This window comes from Salvia splendens, chromosome 20 (assembly GCF_004379255.2).
Source record: "Salvia splendens isolate huo1 chromosome 20, SspV2, whole genome shotgun sequence".
NCBI lineage: Eukaryota > Viridiplantae > Streptophyta > Magnoliopsida > Lamiales > Lamiaceae > Salvia > Salvia splendens.
Window position 1 is genome coordinate 21,019,432 of NC_056051.1, and position 21,497 is coordinate 21,040,928.

Sequence of the window (21,497 nt, forward strand, 5' to 3'; positions counted from 1 at the left end):
TTGCGAGCACAAGTTTCGTATTTTCTATTGGCCGAACACCAATGGTGCTCGCAAAATTCAGAGAGTGCCAAGTTTGAAGGACGTCGTTGCTCACGAAATGTTATCCTCACTAAATCTCTTCTTTTTTGTAGTGAAATTATGGGATATATTAAGCTAGTATTATTATTGATTAACCCATAACTCGCCTCCAAAAACCCTAATAAATATTGGTAGTTGATAGTTTAGGGTTGCACCCTAGCCCACCCATTTAATCCACAATAACGACTTGTAAATTCATTGCAAAATAGTAGTAGTTCACATCAAAAAATCATTATTAGATTGCAATAGTCCGCCCCTCATATTAAAAGCCAAGTGCTCCATTTTCCTTGGACATTTAAATTTACCCCCCACCACCCATACCCCCTACACAATTTTTGCACGTATTTTACCATTAATTACACTACAGAATAATCACTCGAAGGGACTGTATGTGCATAAATGTACACAACATTTATTATCGATATTTAAATACAATTAAATTGACATTAATTTTTTTCGATTTAGTGAGGCGAATGCAGTTGGAGTAAATATCTAGTCATGTTTTTAGGTGGTGATGACTTGGTGATTTTTCTTTTTTGTTTTTTCTCTTCATTCATACTAATTAATATACGTACATAACTATGTAGTGTGTGTGTGTTTTGATGAGTTATAAATAATTGTGTCTCAACTCATTTTATTCCACGTTGTAGAAGAAGAAGAAGAAGAAGCCTCTTTCATTATTTTGAGTAGCAAACTTCCAAAAATTTAATTATGGAGTTCAAGATTCTGCCCTTTATTGCATTTCTTTCTGTGAGTATTAATAACTCTGGATCTTTTATAAATTATTTATCATGTTGAAATTTAAAGATTTGTTTTTTCATTTTATATTTTCTAAATAAGTTGATTTTTGTTTGCAGGTGGCAATAGTTGTAAGTCATGCAGCTTTGCCGCAGGAGGAGTATTGGAATTCGGTGTTGCCAAACACTCCTATCCCCAAAGCGATAAAAGAACTCTTGCAGCCAACATCGGGTAATGCTACATACTTTATGTGAGAATCATTCGTGATCGTCGTTCTAGTTTAGGCTACGTTTATTGTTATTTATTTATCTTTTAATTTAGTTAGATCCTAATACCATCAAATTTGTTATTAACGTTTTAAATTTTATAAATTAGCTCATTATGTTATTTTATTCGTTTATGAATTCATAGAGAAAATGAATTATTAATGCTTGATTTTTAAGTAATTTGTAGAATTACTGTCGATAACATTTGAGAAAATATATGTTACCGTGGCCTAAATGAGAAAGACGTTTCGCAGATGATACTTATACATGAGAAATGTAGCATAAAATATTAAAATTGAAATTGCAGCGATAGCATAAATAATTTTCTGATTAATTAACTTTTTTTATAAGTTTAGTTATGGACCTTATGGTTGTTTTGTATGTTAAGTCATAAGTGTTAGTAACAAAAAATTTAAACCGAGTAACTTGAAATTGATCTTAGTATTCTTGATCATTTTTCATTAATCTCAATTAGTTTTGATCTGGATTTCCATTTCATGAAAATTCAGTTCTATGTAGCAAAATTTTCTATAGCTCATTATACTCTGTGTAACACTACTATAATATCTCCTCCGCCCAGAATGGCTGGACGACAAGAGCACATCTGTCGGAGTAGGCAGCGGCGGGGTGAACGTCAACAACGGAAACAGCGGCACCCACGTCAACGTCGGCGGCCCACCTGGCGGCGTCACTGTCGGAACACACAACAGAAATGGCAAACCAGTCTACGTTCGGGTAGCCCCGACTGGAAACCCGTTCGATTACCTCTACGCTGCCACCGAAACGCAGCTGCACGACGACCCGAACGTGGCCCTCTTCTTCCTAGAGAAAGACTTGTATGCAGGCAACAAGATGACCCTCCACTTCTCCAAACCCACGGGAGAGGAGGAAGCATTCTTGCCGCGCCACCTTGCCGACTCCATGCCCTTCTCCTCGAACAAGCTGCCAGAGATCTACAGTGAGTTCTCCGTGAAGCCCGGGTCAAGCGAGGCTGAGGCCATCAAGAAAACCATTCAAGAATGCGAGGACACCGAGCGGCAAGGAGAGGAGAGGTTCTGTGCAACTTCCTTGGAGTCCATGGTCGATTTCAGCACGTCCATGCTGGGGAAGGACGCGACCGCAGTCTCCACCGAAACCGACAGCACGGAGCGGAAAGTGTACCGTATCGAGGCCGTGACGAAGTTGTCGAGCGACAAGCCGGTCGTGGCGTGCCACAAGCAGGAGTATGCGTACCCCGTGTTCTACTGCCACAAGACTGACACGACAGTGGCTTACCGCGTTTCATTGGTGGGGGCCGGCGGGTCCAAGGCGGACGCGGTGGCCGTGTGCCACAGGGACACGTCGGAGTGGAACCCGAAGCACTTGGCCTTCCAGGTGCTCAAGGTGAAGCCCGGGTCTGTCCCGGTCTGCCATTACCTCCCTGAGAATCACATTGTGTGGGTTTCAAAGAATTAGAGAGATAAGCATAAGCCTATATGTATGTTATTTTGTTGTGTGGATGTATTTTAGAATTCGAATATCTACGTATGTGTATGATATGTGGATATATGTGTGAGTTATCAGGCTGAGTCTTTCTTTTATGTTAATGAATTGATGAAAACCAGAATAATGTGTTCTGCAAGAGAATGTAAGGCGAAATCTACAAGAAATAACTTCTAACCTTGATTTGTCTTCTGGTTTCCATCCCCTCGTGCCAAGCGTATGCATCGGAAGAATGGTATGTACAAGCAACATGAAAAGAAAAAAGACAACTGCAAGAAACCAATCCAAGAAATGGCAAGTTAGGGGATGGATGGATTCATACATGGTGGAGACATTCTATGCAAAATCACTATCTCCCTAGATGCATTCGTGTGAAATTCACTAGCCTTCATGTATCCTAAACCTCCACATGAGGTAGCCTAAAGCCGTGAGATGCTGCTTATATCCAGTACTAATCAAGGTGTGTCTTGAATAACTCCCTAGTTCGACTTCTTGACCCCTAAGGGCGGCTCAAAGTGCGTTAGAGTGAAGGTTTTCAAACTATAACTTTATGAATTCGTAGTTACTAAAGGAATTTACACTTCTCTTTATTACCTTAAAATGCATCATTTTACTCTTAAGCAAAATTTATGATAAGAAAAAAGAACTTGTAGATATATCACCTTAGACTTAAAGAAGGGAAACAGACTGTTTCCTCATACAAATGTCATTGAAGTATAGCTCATCAAAAGCTAACAATTAGGATCAAAAGGTTCCAAAGACCCCCATGTTTTCCCAACTTTGATCTTGACAGGCAACGGAACTGCAAGAGACGTAAGAGAAGAATCGTTATTGAGAGCAATATTACCCCAGTCAACCTGTATGCTTGCACATAACAATAATATAGCAAAGCCGAGGCATTTTTGGCATTTCAAGAATTAGACAAATATAACAAACATGATGAACTTTTTAAAAACCGTACCAAGAAGTGACATGGCCCTTTCCATGCATGATTGGAGCAACAACCCAGCCTCCTTTACAACTGAATGGTCAGCTTCCAGCACAAGTTCATCGTGTACCTGACAGGTCGATGACAGAAATGTCCATCAAACTCACTAGCTTCAGAGACGAATATTGAAAACGTAAAAGGTACTTAAAATTTACCACTGACAGTAAGAGTGATAATGTTATTATTGAAATAGAAAAGCAAAGATAAATGCTTAGGGCCACGTGGTATGTTTTGACCAATTACCTGTAGAAGGATCCGACAGCGACCTTTAAGCAATTGAATTTTTTCAGCATCTATAAAACTTGGGCATAATGCTTCAGAATCCTCGCCAATCACATCGTGCAAGCATATCATTGCAATTTTTATTATGTCGGCAGCAGATCCCTTCAAACATAGCATGGAAAAAGTTAACATGTGAAATTAACAAATACCATCGCCCCCAACACCCAAGGCCACCTCTTAAAAAGGAAACTAAAATCATAAGCCAAAGAGAAATACAAATTGAAGATATAATATGATAATTACTATGCTGTGATACCAGCAAAAGAAAAATCACCTGACATATAGAATTCACAGCTTGTCTCTGAGCTTTGGATTTCTCTTTGCTGTTACCGAATTTGATATTTGATAAGAAACGTTTTCGTCCCTTAAGTGTCTTTACATAACTGCAGCAACAGAGATCATGTCATTGGTAGGGGTAAACATATAACGAGAGAAGATGTAGGACTACCACCAAGTGGCAAGAGAAACTGAAAGGCGTGAAGCTGCTGCAGCCAACTTGATTGATTTTAAAGAAGTTTTGATTACCAAACTTGCATCACATTTCATTTAACAGTATCAAAGCTAAGAGACACCTTTTCATCGATATTATATTTGCCTCACCCTTTCTTATGGCAAGCCGTAACTGCTTCCTGGAGCCAGGACGCAACTCCAGGGAAAGATTTCTTGAAGTTTTGAATTGTTTCTGTGGCTTCATCTGGACTACAGTCCAACTGTTCTGCCAGTGTGTTTGGCCCCATGCCATAAAGAATTCCGTAAACCAGTCTCTTTGTTCGCTCTCGATCTTGTGAGCTCACACTAGACTCGTGTTTCTCACTCCATTTTGCGGCAATCATGGTAAAGACATCAGCCTGGGGACTAGTTAGCAGCTCAATCAATGAACGGTCTTTTGAGAAATGGGCCATAAGTCTCAGCTCTATCTGACAATAATCAGCAGTTAAAAGCACCCAGTCGTCCTGCAATGAAGATAAAAAATCAGAAGATGCAAATGAATCTACAGCGGGACAGCTCCTGACTCGTGAAAGGATAAACGAAAAAGAGTTTGAGAATCTATCTAACTTCACCTGAGTAGGCACAAAGAAATCACGTGCATTGATTTTATAGTGGCTGACACATGATTTCCCATCACCTTCATTCATTTCGAACTCAACCATATGCTCAACAGACTGCGCTCAGTTCACATCAAAATCGCAGCAGAACAGTATATTATGACTTGTGTAATAAGAACAAAAATTTTTAAAAATGAAAAGGAAATGCCACAACAAACAAACCTGGAGGTTAGGCTCCTCTATTGACAGTCGGCCAGTTGCTGTTGATGTCTGGAGCCAATGACCATGCAGAGTGTACTTCTGGGCCCTCATAGAGAGCCTAGCAAGTGAACAAATTGATCCCAAAGTAGAATTAAAGAGCTTAGTTAATGTTCGATGCTCCTTAATAACCGGGACTATAAGATGCTTGTCCCTGAAATTAAGCTAGATTTTGTTAGTCCCCACAAATTATGGAGAAGCTGGACCTGTGACAGAAAATTGTGATGTACGCAATTGTGGCCAACATTGCATCAGTAGGGCTCAGCTAACCGTTTAGTACCTGAGCATTTCCAGACAATGTTTGTCAGTTCTGTGGTGGTTCTTCCCTTCGTAACCTTCAGGCATGGGCAGCTTCAAATGTTCATAGAGAATATTTGCTATATCTGCAGGCATTAACAATGAGAATGTCTTGCCAGCTAATCTGTAAGCTTCCTTCTCGAGCAACTTGAGTTTTTTCCCAAGGACATGCCTCGCTCTAAGGCATCCTTCCATGTCGACACCAATTCCAGATATCTCCATATCAGCAAGAATATTTACCTACAAGTGAATCACTTAACAAGAATTAACAGAAACCTAAAGCTGAAAAAGAAAAGAAGAAATTACAAGTGAAATCAAGTTGCCTTTTTTTAACAGTCGATAGAAACTCTGTACAGAAGATGGTTAACTTTTTCCTTTGATGGGGAATATAGGATTCCTTACCAATCGAACTTCCATGGTAAGAAGTGGTTCAATTAGTTCTTCAGAGTGTAGTAATTTCCATAGAACGAAAGATAATGCTCGAGTTTGTGCAACTCTGCGGCAGCATCCATTATGTGCAGCTCTCCGTGTCTGATCCTTCCATCTACCACTACGGTTAGTGGATGCAGCAGCATCACTAGATAACCTCCTTTTGGCTTCCTGTCATGACTATAATTTGAGAGACTGTTTCTGACAACTAAGACTTTTTAAAAGATGAATAAATGAATGTGTAACCTTGGCTAAACAATATAAAAATCACTTGAACTATTATAATGAAATGAAATTTTGTTTATACATTGACATTTACATAGGTATTCGTCCATATTTGTGTTATTAAAACCTAACCAATATCAAAATCAGACAGATGTTGCATCACATTCACAAGACATCTACTACACAGTATTTGAGAACAAAAACGATACTATATTCCTGAGAAACAACACATCCAATTCACAAACTGAAGCGAAAGAGAGAGAAATTACCTTTTCCAAATTAGGACAAGAACTTTTCTCCTCATCAGGCGATAGAATCCATGCGACAACACTCAGATCAATTGCATTCCTCAAATGAATAGGAGAAAACATAAAGTAGGAATTGTCTATAAGCTCCAAACCCAAACTTTTGATCCCCCCATGTGGGGTGCTAAACTTTTGGACAGAAGCAGCGGGACGTTTTAGCACCTGAATTTGAACTTTTAAGTTCCAAGTGAACTTCCTGATATCCGTTTTCCCCATTATAGCCCCAAACCTAGTCCACCTCTTCTTGGCCATCTCCACCTGCAGATTTGGTGGCAGAACATTCTTGCTACCCATAGAATGATCATCTTGTTTTGCTGCTATAGCGGGATAAGTCCTTTGGAATACTTAAGTAATACACTGGAGAATTCTCCCAGCAGATGGCTATGCCGTGTATCTCAAAGGGAGTGGTAGAGTTCAGTTCAGATTTTTTAGTAAAATGTATATCAAAAAAGAATTCAGTCGCAGCATCCAATAGATCCAAGAAAGAATCAAGTCCGCCAGGAATACTAGTTACACTGACAGGACCCTTTTCTGGCTTGTTTACTCTGCTTCCCATACATAAATTTTCATTTTCAGGCTGTTGTTCTCGACCATGATCAACATGCTCATTTAACTGATGTTTAACACCACCAATATCTATCGTTGGATCAGGAGCCAACCCTTTTGGATTACTAGTGCAATTATTAGTAATATGTAACTCGTCATTAACAGGGTTAGTATTTGTGCAATCAAAATGCGTTTTTCCAAATGCATTTCATCGTGTGCATTTCCTGTTGAATGTGCCTCAGCCAAACCAGCTGGTTGAGGGCCTATAGGTTGGTCTCTCTCATCACATCTGCCTACAGATAATGGTGAGTCTAACCTGTTCTTAGAATTCTGAAGGAAAGCATAGCTACTTGTAGACTCCTCCCTGACGATGATGAAGGCTCTTTTCGAGAAGCATCTAGTGGCCGAGAAAGCTGGCCAACATCAAGTCCAAGAGACTTGAAGGCGGAGAATGCAGCAACCCGTGCCTCTTCAGCCTTTTCAAATACTATTTCCGAGCACCATTTTTTATCTTCTTGGCAACTCCCCCTTGTATTTTCTTTTGTGCGGCGCCCTCCGTATCTACCATGAATAATTGATCCTAATTAGCTAATGACTAGTCGGCCATATCAATCATATAACCTAAGTTAAAATATCAAAGTATTCATGAATCCACCATAGGCCAAAACGAATATATATATCTTACCCTGACCACTCCATGTAGATTCAAAAATTGCTTTGACAATTTCATGAATTGAAGCTTCAGCAATAGCTTGGGGTGTTCGTAACCAGCCCTATAAAGTGCTCTAGCTCGGGAACCCTAAATGTCCAAGAATCAGTTCAGAGTAATATCTAAATTCATAGTAATTTCAATAAGCAGCAATTTGCACACCTTAATAAAAGGATGGCTGTAAGTTCCACAATCTCTGCTCTAACCCCAAATGAAACACGATGTTGGAATTTGGAGACTAAACTTTCAAGGTCATGCCAACCAAGCCTTTCACAGAACACTGAAACCATTGATGCAAACCTTCCAGCATTTTCTTGTAATGCCTGAAACCATGCCTCTAGCAACTTTAAAAAACCTTCACAAACTTCACCAACAGGTACTTCCTACAGTCCACAAAGCTCTATCATTACACATGGACACAACTCGATATCATAACAGAATTAACTTCCTGGTTCAAATTACACATTATTATACAACGGCCGTACACTCAAACATGATTCATTGTCAATGGGACGAAACAAGTTTACCTGCACAAGCTTTGACAAGATAAGAGCAACATAGAACCGTCTACACATTCTAAGCATTTGTTCATCTGATAGCATGCCTTTGGTCATTGTCCCAAGTTTGTCATCATATTTTCCCTGCAAGCTTTTTCCTCTATCCCTGGATCTCTGCAGCAGTCGAGAAGGCGCACCATGAGCCATACGCAGTCAGGAAAGGTTCTTGTACTCCAACTCGGTTGCCAACAGACTGTATTAAAAATATACAAACATTGCAGTCAATTATATTCAGGGATTTAGGTTGGCACAAGCAAATAATTGAAAGCCAGATCAAAACTCAATGTTCAAATGCATACAAGTCCTGGCCAGTTAATTTACAAACAAAATATAGTGCAGGCAGTTGGTAGTGGGGCTCAGTCCATAGGCTGGGGAATCCCCAGGCAGAATATTCCCATGCAAGAGATTCAATTCTTAATATTTAACAGCTGTAGAAGAAACACGAGGCTATAAGCTTGCAGCCATGTCCATAATCTTGGAAAACATCAGCCAATAGAGATGAAATTAAAGCAGTTTGACAGTAACTTTAGAAAACCATATGGCAGGCTCTCATAACTTCTACTAGGAAAACGTTCGATGAGACTAAACCTCCTTTAGTGATACCTGGCTTCCAACTAAAGTAAATATGAATCATTGAATAAATTGAAGTTGCATCTGGTCTACGTAACGCAGTAATAAATATGAATGCAATATTGGTGAAGATACGAGAACTAATAAACATAAGAAATTAAATAAAAAAATAGTAAAAATGCACATATGATTAGCAAGTTCCCAATGGAAAGAACAGGTAAAATGAAAAACAGTGTATGTGAAACAGAGCTAAGATATGCTGTGTAGCTTTGCGCAACAGTACAGGCCACTGCAAAACTACAATCACAATTTCTTCGATAGTATATTATAACAGAAGAGGAGAAATAGTGGAAGTACCTGGTCTAAAGAAGATAACTGCATGTATCTCTCATAGTATAGTTCCCAATCTGGTTCCACATCAACATTAATGGGAGTTACCAAGTACACCCAAATGCAAGTCTGAAGCTAGGACAAAACCTTCTCTTGCTCTCATGAGATCGTCCAGCACAATCTACACAGTGTCCAAAGTTAATTGATTGCCCAAATCATCTGCTCTATAAGTTATGTTCAACATGATATATGTTGATAGTAAAATACAGTATTAGAAAAACTCAAGAGAAAAAAGTATGCCAAATGCGCTGATCAAAGTTAGCAATCAACAAGTTATAGATAAAAATATTAATCTGCACTTTGTAAATGAGGGACAGGTAAAGATATTTACAAGTGATTCTTCTGGACAAAGAGAACTTCCAAAAGATGCAAGGGCCAAGGGGTGTACTGGTGTATAACTTAGTCTCATCATTCCATTCAAGAAACTTTCTATGGCATAACCATCGAAGAGAATCCTGTGCTGATTTCACCACATCTTCAAAGGGTTTTGTTGAATTGAGGAGAGTACATCTTACATAACGATGAATATCACTAGCAGTTTGAACAATCCTCCAGCAACAACCTCAGTATTGCATGGGTCATACCATTCCTATCCTCTGACAAACAAGAATGAAGTGGAGGACAAGTATCATTAAGGAGTGTCAATATTCTCTTGGATTCCTCCGCCTTTGCAAATTAGTACCTGTTGACTCATTTAAATATTGTAATTCAAGAGAAGATATCTCTTAACAAATAAACGGGAAAATAAAAGAGAACGAGAAAACTTGGTGCTTTGCCAGTACACGTTGCAAAGTCATCATTCAGTGCCAACCCCTTGGCACCAAAAGTGATTCATCACTAATCAGAAAAAATTAAAAATAGTTAGGCATGACACTCTTTCCTTAATCAAAACCATCCAAAATAACATTGTAGCACAAGTACAGTTAGTGGAGAAACCAACTACGGAATATGCATATGCTAGAGAGGTAGAGCTTGGGCATTATTGTTTGCTCAATGCTGCCTTGGCATGCTCACCAGTGACCACACTATGATGATCATAATTGCATTCATTCGTTGACTAATTAGGGGCGGATCGCATATACCGTATCGAAAACTGCGCTATGGACAAATATCATATTGATACAAAATCAAATTTTTGGTATATCGTGTAAAAAATCATGGATTAAATATGCCCGGTCAATGGATTTGACCAAATAATAAATGTGACGAGACATTTAATTTTGTGAAATTAAATGACATAGCGTCGATCTACATTTTACGTAGGTAAATGTAGTATATTCACTTTCTCAAATCCGATTTCCGGTGAGTGAGAAATAGTGGATTAAAGTTGGGCATAATTAGCTTTTAATTAAAGCTTGGAGATGGAGCTTAGGGAATAATTAACTAGTGTAATTATCCCACATTGGAGGATTAACACATCTTTAATGTGTATAAATTAAGTGACTTTATGTTACTTAATAATTATAGTGGACCAAGATGGGTGAAAGAGCCCACACGCGCGCACACGCGCGCGCCGCCGCCGCCCGCCCGCCCGAGCCCGAGCCCGTGCCCGTGCACGTGCTCGTGCTCGTGGTCGCGGGCGCGGGCCGCGGGCCTCGGGCCTCGGGCCCGGGCCCGGGCCCGAGCCCGATCCCGATCCCGATCCCGATCCCGATCCCGATCTCGATCTCGATCTTGGACTTGGACTTGGACTTGGACTTGGACTTGGACTTGGACTTGGATCTTGGACTTGGATCTTGGCAATTGGTCTTTGGGTGGTCTTTGGGCTTGGTGCTTGGCCCAAACTATTCTTTTTGGACCACCGCCGAGTCAGCAATCCAAGTGGCTTGACACGTCGTCAAGCGAGGCACAGTCACGGTTGCCACGTGAGAAATCCACACGCTCCACACACGGATGGCACACTCCTGCCACACGTCTGTAACCGACGTCGGTTACGAATTGCCATGATGACAGCCATCATGGCTGTTGACCCCCTGCAGTGGACTGAGCCTATAAATAGGCCAGCCATTCCATGCATCACTACACAATTCAAAAAGCATTCTGCATCATAAGCTCTCTCCCTCTCCCTGCATAGTTTTTTCTGTCGAAGCTCTGCCCTCTCCTCCATCCAGTTCGCCGGAGCTCTGTTGATTGCGGTGCTGCATCAATAGAGACGTAGCCGTTTTACCTTTGGGGACGACACGCCAAACCGAAGAGCACTACCGGGGCGTATCTCGTCTTGCGGGAAGAGGCCTCCTCGACTCGGCTAATCACACTGGTTTAGTAGTTTCGATTATACGTTGTATTTTTAAGTTCAGTTCTTCCTTTCCTTTCTTTTGGGTTGTATTACGCCCGGTAGTTATCTTTGTAATCCCAGAAACCAACAATCGCAAGACGAGATAACTTGCCTTTGAAGGAATTTGGACTTCTAAACTGAACTAAAACTTTCGAAATATTAAACACCTTTGCTGGAGATGTCTACCGACTCCAACACCGCCGCTTGCCACCACGCCGCCGCCATTCCCTCCACCATGGCGACCACTGGACCGGTCAACACTTCATCGATTCCCTCGATGATGCCAACTCCTGGCTTCCCAGCCGCTTCATCCACCGTCCCTTGGGTTTGGGACAACCCCTTCGGGGCGTCCACTGGTTCCACCTTTGGTGGTTCGGTTGGTTCCACTTTTAGTGGTTCCTTCGGATCCTTTAATGGATCGAGTGTTGGTGCCTTCGGGCTCAATACTAGTGTTGGATCTTTCGGGATCAACACGAATGCTGGGGCCTTCGGGTCTCATGCGGGTGCTAGTCCCTTCGGGGCTGGTACGACCATGGCGGGCTCTATGCCCAACATGAATGGTGGGGGCTCTATGCCCAACCAAGTTGTTGGCTCCTTCGGGGGCAACGGAATTGGTTCCTTCCAAGGACCAACTGCGGCACCTTTGGCACCAAGAATGATGCCACCTGCCGAGAAGCCACCAAAGTTTGGAGGATCTGACTTCAAGCGGTGGTACCAGAAGATGTTGTTCTACTTGACAACATTGGGCGTCGCCAACTTCCTCACGGAGAACGAGCCGCCCGCGCCAAGCGACCAAGAGACTAGGCTCGAAGTCATGGCGGACTATGAAGCTTGGAGAAAAGGGGATTATCTATGTAAAAACTTTATTTTAAGTGCATTAGATGATAGCCTCTATAATGTATACTCCAATGTAACCACATCTAAACAAATGTGGGAAAGCCTAGAGAAGAAATATAGCATAGACAATGCTGCAGGGACTGAACAGGTTGTAGCATCCAAGTTTATGGACTACAAGATGGTCGACTCTCGACCCATCATGGAGGCAAGTCCAAGAGCTCCAAATGATCATCCACTCCTTAGTGGCTGAAGGGATGACCTTGCCCGATAAGTTCCTAAGGTGCACGATCATTGACAAGCTCCCTCCAAGTTGGAAGGACTTCAAGAGTTATCTCAAGCACAAGCGAAAGCAGATGACCCTTGAAGACTTGATCGTGAAGTTGCGCATTGAGGCCGACGTGCGCAAAAGTGATCAAAAGGCTAAGGGCTTCACCCCAAATGAAGCCAAAGCCAACCTGTTGGAGCGGGGCGGTCCCTCCAACAAACGCCCTCGCCCAAACCGTCCAAACGACAAAGGGAAGGGAAAGCAGCCTTCAAAGAAGTTTGAAGGCGACTGCTACAAATGTGGCAAACCGGGCCACTTTGCCAAAGACTGCCGCAGCAAGAAGAAGAAGCCGGCAGCCCACGTCGTTGAGAAGGAGTTCAAGGACTGGGATGAGAACGACCTCATTGCAGTGGTCACTGAAGAGGTTAACCTTGTTGATAACAAGGGAGGCTGGTACATCGACACCGGCGCTACTGCTCATGTTTGCTCCGACAGGAGCAAGTTTGCCTCCTACACTGCTGTTGAAGGGAGGAAGATCAACATGGGGAATCAAGCATCGTCAGAAGTCCTCGGCGTTGGCAACGTGATTCTCATGATGACGTCTGGCCTAACTATCACTTTGAAGGATGTGCTGCATGTCCCGGACATCCGCAAGAACCTAGTGTCAGGATCAATACTAGTTAATAAAGGGTTTTAAACTTGTATTTGAGTCCGATAGGTTTGTCTTGTATAAGTTTGGAAAATCCATCGGAAAAGGTTATGTAACCGATGGGCTTTTCAAGCTTAGTGTAGCAACTCGAAGTGTTGCGAAGCCATTGGCCAATAAGAATAAAGCATCTACTTCCTCTTATTTGATTGAGTCTTCAAATTTGTGGCATTGTAGATTGGGACATGTAAATTCAAAAGCCATTAAAGATTAGTAAATTTAGATTTACTAAAGGCTAATGAATTGGATATCCAAGATAAATGTGAAATTTGTCTTGAAGCAAAAATGACTAAGTTGCCGTTTCACTCGGTTGAACGAAGCACAAAAACCCCTTGAATTAATTCACACGGATGTATGTGATTTAAAGATGTTGCAAACTAGAGGTGGTAAAAAGTACTTTATCACTTTCATAGATGATTGCACAAGATATTGCTACATTTATCTTTTAAGAAGCAAAGATGAAGCAATAGAGGCGTTCAAAAATTATAAGAACGAAGTTGAGAATCAACTTGGTTGTAAAATCAAAATGATTCGAAGCGATAGAGGAGGCGAATATGTAGCCCCGTTTGAGGAGTTATGCAACGCAAGTGGTATAATTCATCAAACAACTGCTCCATATTCACCACAATCCAATGGTGTTGCAGAACGCAAGAATCGAACTCTAAAAGAGATGATGAATGCACTGCTACTCAGTTCAGGATTACCACATAACATGTGGGGGGAAGCTGTTTTGACAGCAAACTATATCTTGAATAAAATCCCTCTCAAAGGAAAAGATGTTACTCCTTATGAGTTGTGGAAGGGAAGGAAGCCATCCTACAAATACCTCAAAGTGTGGGGGTGTTTGGCAAAGGTGATGGTTCCTCCGCCCAAAGAAGTTACAATCGGACCTAAGACGGTTGATTGCATCTTCATTGGATATGCACTTAACAGTAGTGCATATCGATTTGTTGTTCACAAGTCTGAAATATCGACTATCACAGTAGGAACAACAATTGAGTCGAGGAATGCTGTATTTCTCGAAAATACCTTTCCTTGCAAAGATAAGGAAAAAGTATCAACCAATTCTGAGACAAGAATTGAAGAAGCCACTAGTTCTAAACAAGTGGAAGAAGAAGCCACTAGTTCTAAATCAACAGATGCGGAACCTGAATCGCGCAAGCGTGCAAGGCCCGATCCAAAAGATACAGTACTAAGACGTGGTAATAGAGTCAGAACACCAAAAACTTTTGGTCCTGACTACATTGCTTTCATGTTGGATGAAGAACCAACATCGATAAAAGTAGCCTTTGCTGGCCCAGACGGGCTGCATTGGAGAGAAGCTGTTCAAAGCGAAATTGATTCAATTTTGCTAAACCACACATGGGTGTTGGTTGATTTGCCCGAAGGTGCTAAACCTTTAGGATGCAAATGGGTTCTTAAAGAAAGTTTAAGGCCGATGGAACAGTTGATAAGTATAAAGCCCGATTAGTAGTAAAGGGGTTTTAAACAAAAAGAAGGACATGACTTCTTCGATACCTATTCACCTGTAACAAGGATTACATCTATCCGGGTGCTTCTCGCTATTGCCTGCATTGCACAATCTCGAGATTCATCAAATGGATGTAAAGACCGCGTTTCTGAATGGTGAACTAGAAGACGAAATCTACATGGAACAACCCGAAGGGTTGTAGTACCTGGACAAGAGAAAAAGGTATGCAAGCTCGTGAAATCCCTATATGGATTGAAACAAGCGCCATTGCAATGGCACTTGAAGTTTGATAATGTGATGTTATCAAATGGGTTTAAAATCAACGAGTGCGACAAATGTGTCTACATCAAGAGCACTAATAACGGTCATGTTATAGTGTGTCTCTACGTTGATGATATGTTAATCTTGGGTAGCAACACTCAAGTAATTAACGATACAAAGGCCATGTTAAAGAGAAACTTTGACATGAAAGACATGGGTCTAGCCGATGTAATTCTTGGAATGAAGATTTTAAGAACGAATGATGGAATCATCTTAACACAATCACATTATGTTGAGAAGATATTGAATAAATTCAAAGCCTATGATGGCGCGCCGGTTAAGACTCCAATTGAACTCGACGTTCACTTGAGCAAAAACAAAGGCGAGCCCGTTGCACAAGAAGAGTATGCACGGGTCATCGGGTGCATTATGTACTTGACTAATTGCACTCGACCTGACATTGCTTGTGCCGTGAACAAGTTAAGTCGTTACACGAGCAATCCAAGCAAAGAGCATTGGAGAGCTCTTGTGAGGGTTTTGAGATATTTAAAACACACTCAAAATCTTGGGCTACACTTCTCGAGATACCCCCCGGTGCTTGAAGGGTACTGTGATGCCAATTGGATATCCGATAATAGAGACTCACTTTCAACAAGTGGATATGTCTTTACTATTGGGGGTGGTGCTGTATCGTGGAAATCCACAAAACAGACCTGTATAGCCCGATCAACAATGGAATCGGAGTTCATTGCCTTGGATAAGGCTGGTGAGGAAGCCGAGTGGCTTAAGAACTTCCTTGAAGACATTCCATGTTGGTCTAAGCCAGTGCCACCAGTGCTGATTCACTGCGATAGCCAAGCGGCTATTGGAAGGGCAAACAATGGTTTCTATAACGGTAAGTCTCGACATATACGTCGACGACATAACACCGTGAGACATTTGATCACAACAGGGGTGATTACAATTGACTATGTGAAGTCAATAGATAATCTAGCGGATCCGCTAACCAAAGGGTTAAACCGTGATCAAATGAATAAGTTGCTAGAGGGAATGGGTTTGAAATCCACAAACTAAAGAATTGTCATAGTGGTAACCCAACCATGATGACTGGAGATCCCAAGAACTTGGTTCAAAGGGACAACTAAGCTATGAGAGTTCATGGAAAAACACTCAAACTATATCTATTCCCTAGAGAGCAATAGAGTGTTGGAGAACTTGCCTCGTGGTAAAGGCTAAGTCTATGACTTTTAATGGTTCTTAAGGATCTCAAAGAGATGGAATTCTCAAAGAGACCAAGTATGGCAAGGTACTTGACTAAGAATCACCTACGTAAGTGCGAAGTGTGGTCGCTTCATAAAAAACGCACTTATGAATCCAAAGTGGTGTCCAAGACCGCAATGGACACAAAACGTGAGAACGGATGAGGTTGAGGTGTTTAAGTGTTAACACCATTGTCTCGGTGCACGCCGTGGGGGATTAGTTCAAAGCATCGCGCTACTAAGCCGCCTGTGTATCCGATGGTGTCGACTATGGAGGGTTCAAAGTCAACAACTACCTATCCTTATGCTTATATACCTCGCGAGGGTTGAGCTTGTGTCTGCATGCATATGCATTCGGCTATTTCCACTCATGTGGGGGATTGTAAAAATCATGGATTAAATATGCCCGGTCAATGGATTTTGACCAAATAATAAATGTGACGAGACATTTAATTTTGTGAAATTAAATGACATAGCGTCGATCTACATTTTACGTAGGTAAATGTAGTATATTCACTTTCTCAAATCCGATTTCCGGTGAGTGAGAAATAGTGGATTAAAGTTGGGCATAATTAGCTTTTAATTAAAGCTTGGAGATGGAGCTTAGGGAATAATTAACTAGTGTTAATTATCCCACATTGGAGGATTAACACATCTTTAATGTGTATAAATTAAGTGACTTTATGTTACTTAATAATTATAGTGGACCAAGATGGGTGAAAGAGCCCACACGCGCGCACACGCGCGCGCCGCCGCCGCCCGCCCGCCCGAGCCCGAGCCCGTGCCCGTGCCCGTGCTCGTGCTCGTGGTCGCGGGCGCGGGCCGCGGGCCTCGGGCCTCGGGCCCGGGCCCGAGCCCGATCCCGAGCCCGATCCCGATCCCGATCCCGATCTCGATCTTGGACTTGGACTTGGACTTGGACTTGGATCTTGGCAATTGGTCTTTGGGTGGTCTTTGGGCTTGGTGCTTGGCCCAAACTATTCTTTTTGGACCACCGCCGAGTCAGCAATCCAAGTGGCTTGACACGTCGTCAAGCGAGGCACAGTCACGGTTGCCACGTGAGAAATCCACACGCTCCACACACGGATGGCACACTCCTGCCACACGTCTGTAACCGACGTCGGTTACGAATTGCCATGATGACAGCCATCATGGCTGTTGACCCCCTGCAGTGGACTGAGCCTATAAATAGGCCAGCCATTCCATGCATCACTACACAATTCAAAAAGCATTCTGCATCATAAGCTCTCTCCCTCTCCCTGCATAGTTTTTTCTGTCGAAGCTCTGCCCTCTCCTCCATCCAGTTCGCCGGAGCTCTGTTGATTGCGGTGCTGCATCAATAGAGACGTAGCCGTTTTACCTTTGGGACGACACGCCAAACCGAAGAGCACTACCGGGGCGTATCTCGTCTTGCGGGAAGAGGCCTCCTCGACTCGGCTAATCACACTGGTTTAGTAGTTTCGATTATACGTTGTATTTTTAAGTTCAGTTCTTCCTTTCCTTTCTTTTGGGTTGTATTACGCCCGGTAGTTATCTTTGTAATCCCAGAAACCAACATATCGCAAATTAGTGATAAGCACGGGTATTTCATATTGAAAACTGTTGTATGCCAAATTATTATATTGATACCTTAATCGAATTTTCGGTATATCGCAGATAGGTGTTTTTGTTACTCAGCCAATAGAAATGCCACACGTAGCCGGTGATATGTATAGTATTTCATATTAAAAACTGCGGTGTACCAAAAATTCGGTATGATTAATTTTTTTATACCATTACCTTACTGTTATTGCAGTATATCGCACTTTTACGGTATACTAAAGTACGGTACGGTACACCATAATATCGTTATGAAAAAAAACTATTTTATATACAAAATATTTTAAAATACTATGCTTTTCGAATATTTTATCTTTTTAATTCTAATTTACATATAAATATATTAAATATAGTATAATATAATATTTAAATAATATTCAACATATACGAAAAAAAATCGGTATACCACAGTGCACCGCGGTACAGGGAAATTGATATTGTTACTATACGGTATCATACCATACCTAAAATTGCTATATACCAAAAACCAGTATTTCGGGTATATTTTTAGTACGGTAAGTACAATATTTCAATATTTTTCTTCATCTCTAGACTAAATTATCAACATTTTAAATTCAAATTAACTAATGGCAACTTTGATGGGGTACGTACTAAACAAGCCCAATAGCAGTGACGGCCCATCAGCCCAAAGACCAAGGAAGAGTATCAGTTCGGCATTACCAAAGGCTTCGGCCCTAGCCTACAGCTCGGTAAAAGCCGACCAATCAGTTCGGCATTACCAAAGAGTTCGGCCCAGCCTACAGCTCGGTAAAAGCCGACCAATCAAGCTCTACTCTCAGATCGGCAAAAGCTGCTCGGCAATAGTTCAGCAGTTCGGTCTCAGTATTCGACCGAACTGGGAGATAGTGGACTCATGCAGAACCTCCACGACCTCCACTACACGATCTATTTAGTAGTGGACCCATGCAAGATCTCATGACCTCCACGACATCCACGATCTAATTAGTGATGATGTAAGCCACGACCTAATTAGTGATGATGTAAGCCACGATCTTAGTTCAATGTATAAATAGAACTTAGATCAGATAGGAGAGGTTAAGTTCTCTAGAGATAAAATATCAAATAGCAAGTCTGTATTGTAAGCTGTAGAAAACAGATCAAGCAATACAACTCTGCCCTCTTTTCTTCCCGTGGACGTAGATTTACCTCAGTAAATCGAACCACGTAAATCTCTGTGTCGTGATCTGCATTTTCCTGCATTCATCACCATCAAAAATTCGCCAAACCATCACTGGCGCCGTCTGTGGGAACCAGAGAACCAAATTTGTGATAAAGCGAATTTTGACCCTTTTTCCACCCCAAAAAAATGCATACCAGATCACATACTACCCGTAATACCGTTCGTGAAAACCATGAGGAAGCTAGTCCAGCCCGCAGGTCCGGAAAACAGCCTCGGGAGACATCTACTTCCAGTTTTCACGATGAAGGAACAAGCCGCTCAAAAGGTCCACACACCGAGTCTTCCCAGCAGCCTGATTTGAATGAGGCTGTCAAGCTGTTCTTGGCTGAGAAGCAGGATGAGTTCTTAGCCTTCCTGCAAAAGAGCCAAGAGCCGAAGACGAAACGGTGGATTCTCCTTCCTCATCCAGACATGAAAGTCACTACCGCAGTAGTGCCGTGTCTTCCAGGAAGAAGAATCCTCAACCCCGACATGTTCCTGTTCCTCCTCGGTACCGGAATCACAGGAGATCTCCATCTCCTCCATACCGAAGAGATGTCGGGTTCGCCATGTACGGAGCATTGAAGACTCCGTTCTCGGACGATATCACCCGAACTCCCTTGCCACAGAACTACCGAACTCCGTCGATGACTTATGACGGGTTAGTGGATCCTCATGACTTCCTGGGACGCTATCAGTATAACATAGCGAACCAAGGTCTCAATGAGGTCCATATGTGCAAGCTGTTTCCCGAGCTGCTTATCGGGAACGCAAGAAGGTGGTTCGATAGCCTCCCCCAAGGCAGCATTAGATCTTACCGAGATCTAATGGATGCTTTCCACAGGAGGTTCTTTCAGAAAGCGGAAGCCCGAATCACTTCGGCTCAGCTGCTTTCTACACGTCAAGGTCGCGACGAAAAGATCAGCGACTTTATGACAAGGTTCCACAAGGAATGCCTACAAGTAGATTATCTCAATGATCTACTTGTCATTTCGGCATTCCAAATGGAATCCTGCCCGGAGCTCTCTACAGAAAGCTCGTGGAATGCAGTCCGCAAACAGCTCAAGAGATGTGGGACATTGCGGACCAGTTTTCTCGTGCCGATGAGGCAGACCGTCGAAAACGGTCTTTAGACAGCTCATCTAGAGAAGACAAAAAGAAGCCCGGTCATAGCGATCAGAGGCTTCCTCGCCGAACACCTTCCCCACCAAAGGAGGGATAGCGGTCATCCGAGGTGATCAAAAAAGAGCAAGAGTTTGCAGATTGCGCTTAAAAGTGCCGAGCAATCAGCTCGGCACCATCAAGCAAAGCAATCACAGCAGCCGGAGTCAGAGGCAGGCGAAATGACCGAAGTCACACCGGAGCCGAACTCGATGGTGTACGGCACTGAAGCCGTGATTCCGGTTGAGATCGGCGTACCCAGTCCCCGAACTCTAAATTTCTCCTCAGAAATGAATGATGACGGACTGAGAGCCGAACTAGATCTGGCCGAAGAAAGAAGAGAATTGGCCTGCATAAAAGCAGCCAAGTACAAGGAGCAAGTAGCCCGGTATTATAACCAAAGGGTGAAAAAGCTGCAATTTCAAGTGGGAGATCTCGTCTTGAGAAACAACGAAGTAAGCCGAGCAGAAAAGCTGGGCAAACTCGAACCCACATGGGAAGGTCCATATCGGGTGCCAGAAGTCCTCGGCAAAGGGTCTTATAAATTGACTCACATGTCAGGAGAACAAGCACCCCGAACATGGTACGTTTCCAACCTCAAGAAGTTCCATTTGTAAGAGACAGTCCGGTCAGTCAGTCTTGTGTCTAGTTCGGTCCTAGGGGTATGTGCTTTCTTTGTTTTTTACTTGTGTTTCATGTTTGTCTATGTGCGTTTTGTCTGTCTATGTGCGTGTCGTCTCTTACAAATGTTACTGAGGTATCTTGTTCTTCAAAGGCTGATCCCCTTTTTAGAACATATATAAGCCAACGATTGTGAGTCCAAGCTTCTAAGGAGGATACAAGACCACAATTCAGCTTAAAAAACAAGCAGTTCGTCTGAAACGAACTGCAACAATAAGCCAACGATTGTGAGTCCAAGCTTCTAAAGAGGATACAAGACCACAATTCGGCTTAAGAAACAAGCAGTTCGTCTGAAACGAACTGCAACAAAGGGAAAGTCCGATCCACGCGATAAAACTCGCCGAATTAGGACAAGGGAAAGTCCGATCCAAGCGATAAAACTCGCCAAATTAGGACACAAGCTTAGTCCGGTCAAAGAAATTTACTTCATAAGACCAAAGACGAGTCCGGTCAAAGAAGTTTACTTCATAAGACCAAAGACGAGTCCGGTCAAGGAAGTTTATTTCATAAGACCGAGGACTAAGTCCGGTCAAAGAAGTTTACTTCATAAGACCAAAGACGAGTCCGGTCAAAGAAGTTTACTTCATAAGACCAAGGACGAGTCCGGTCAAAGAAGTTTACTTCATAAGACCGAGG

General features: G+C 42.4%; 1 protein-coding gene and 1 pseudogene across 1 annotated transcript; one reads left to right on the forward strand and one right to left on the reverse strand.

Annotated features, from left to right (window-relative positions):
• The first annotated feature begins 670 nt into the window (after positions 1 to 670).
• LOC121780818 (BURP domain protein RD22-like) lies at positions 671 to 2,691 on the forward strand. The gene is made up of 3 exons (XM_042178453.1): positions 671 to 828; positions 936 to 1,047; positions 1,663 to 2,691. Exons 1-3 carry the CDS (start codon positions 790 to 792, stop codon positions 2,535 to 2,537), a joined length of 1,026 nt encoding a protein of 341 aa, XP_042034387.1. The 5' UTR covers positions 671 to 789; the 3' UTR covers positions 2,538 to 2,691.
• Positions 2,454 to 10,216, reverse strand: LOC121781650 (annotated as a pseudogene).
• Positions 10,217 to 21,497: the final 11,281 nt, after the last annotated feature.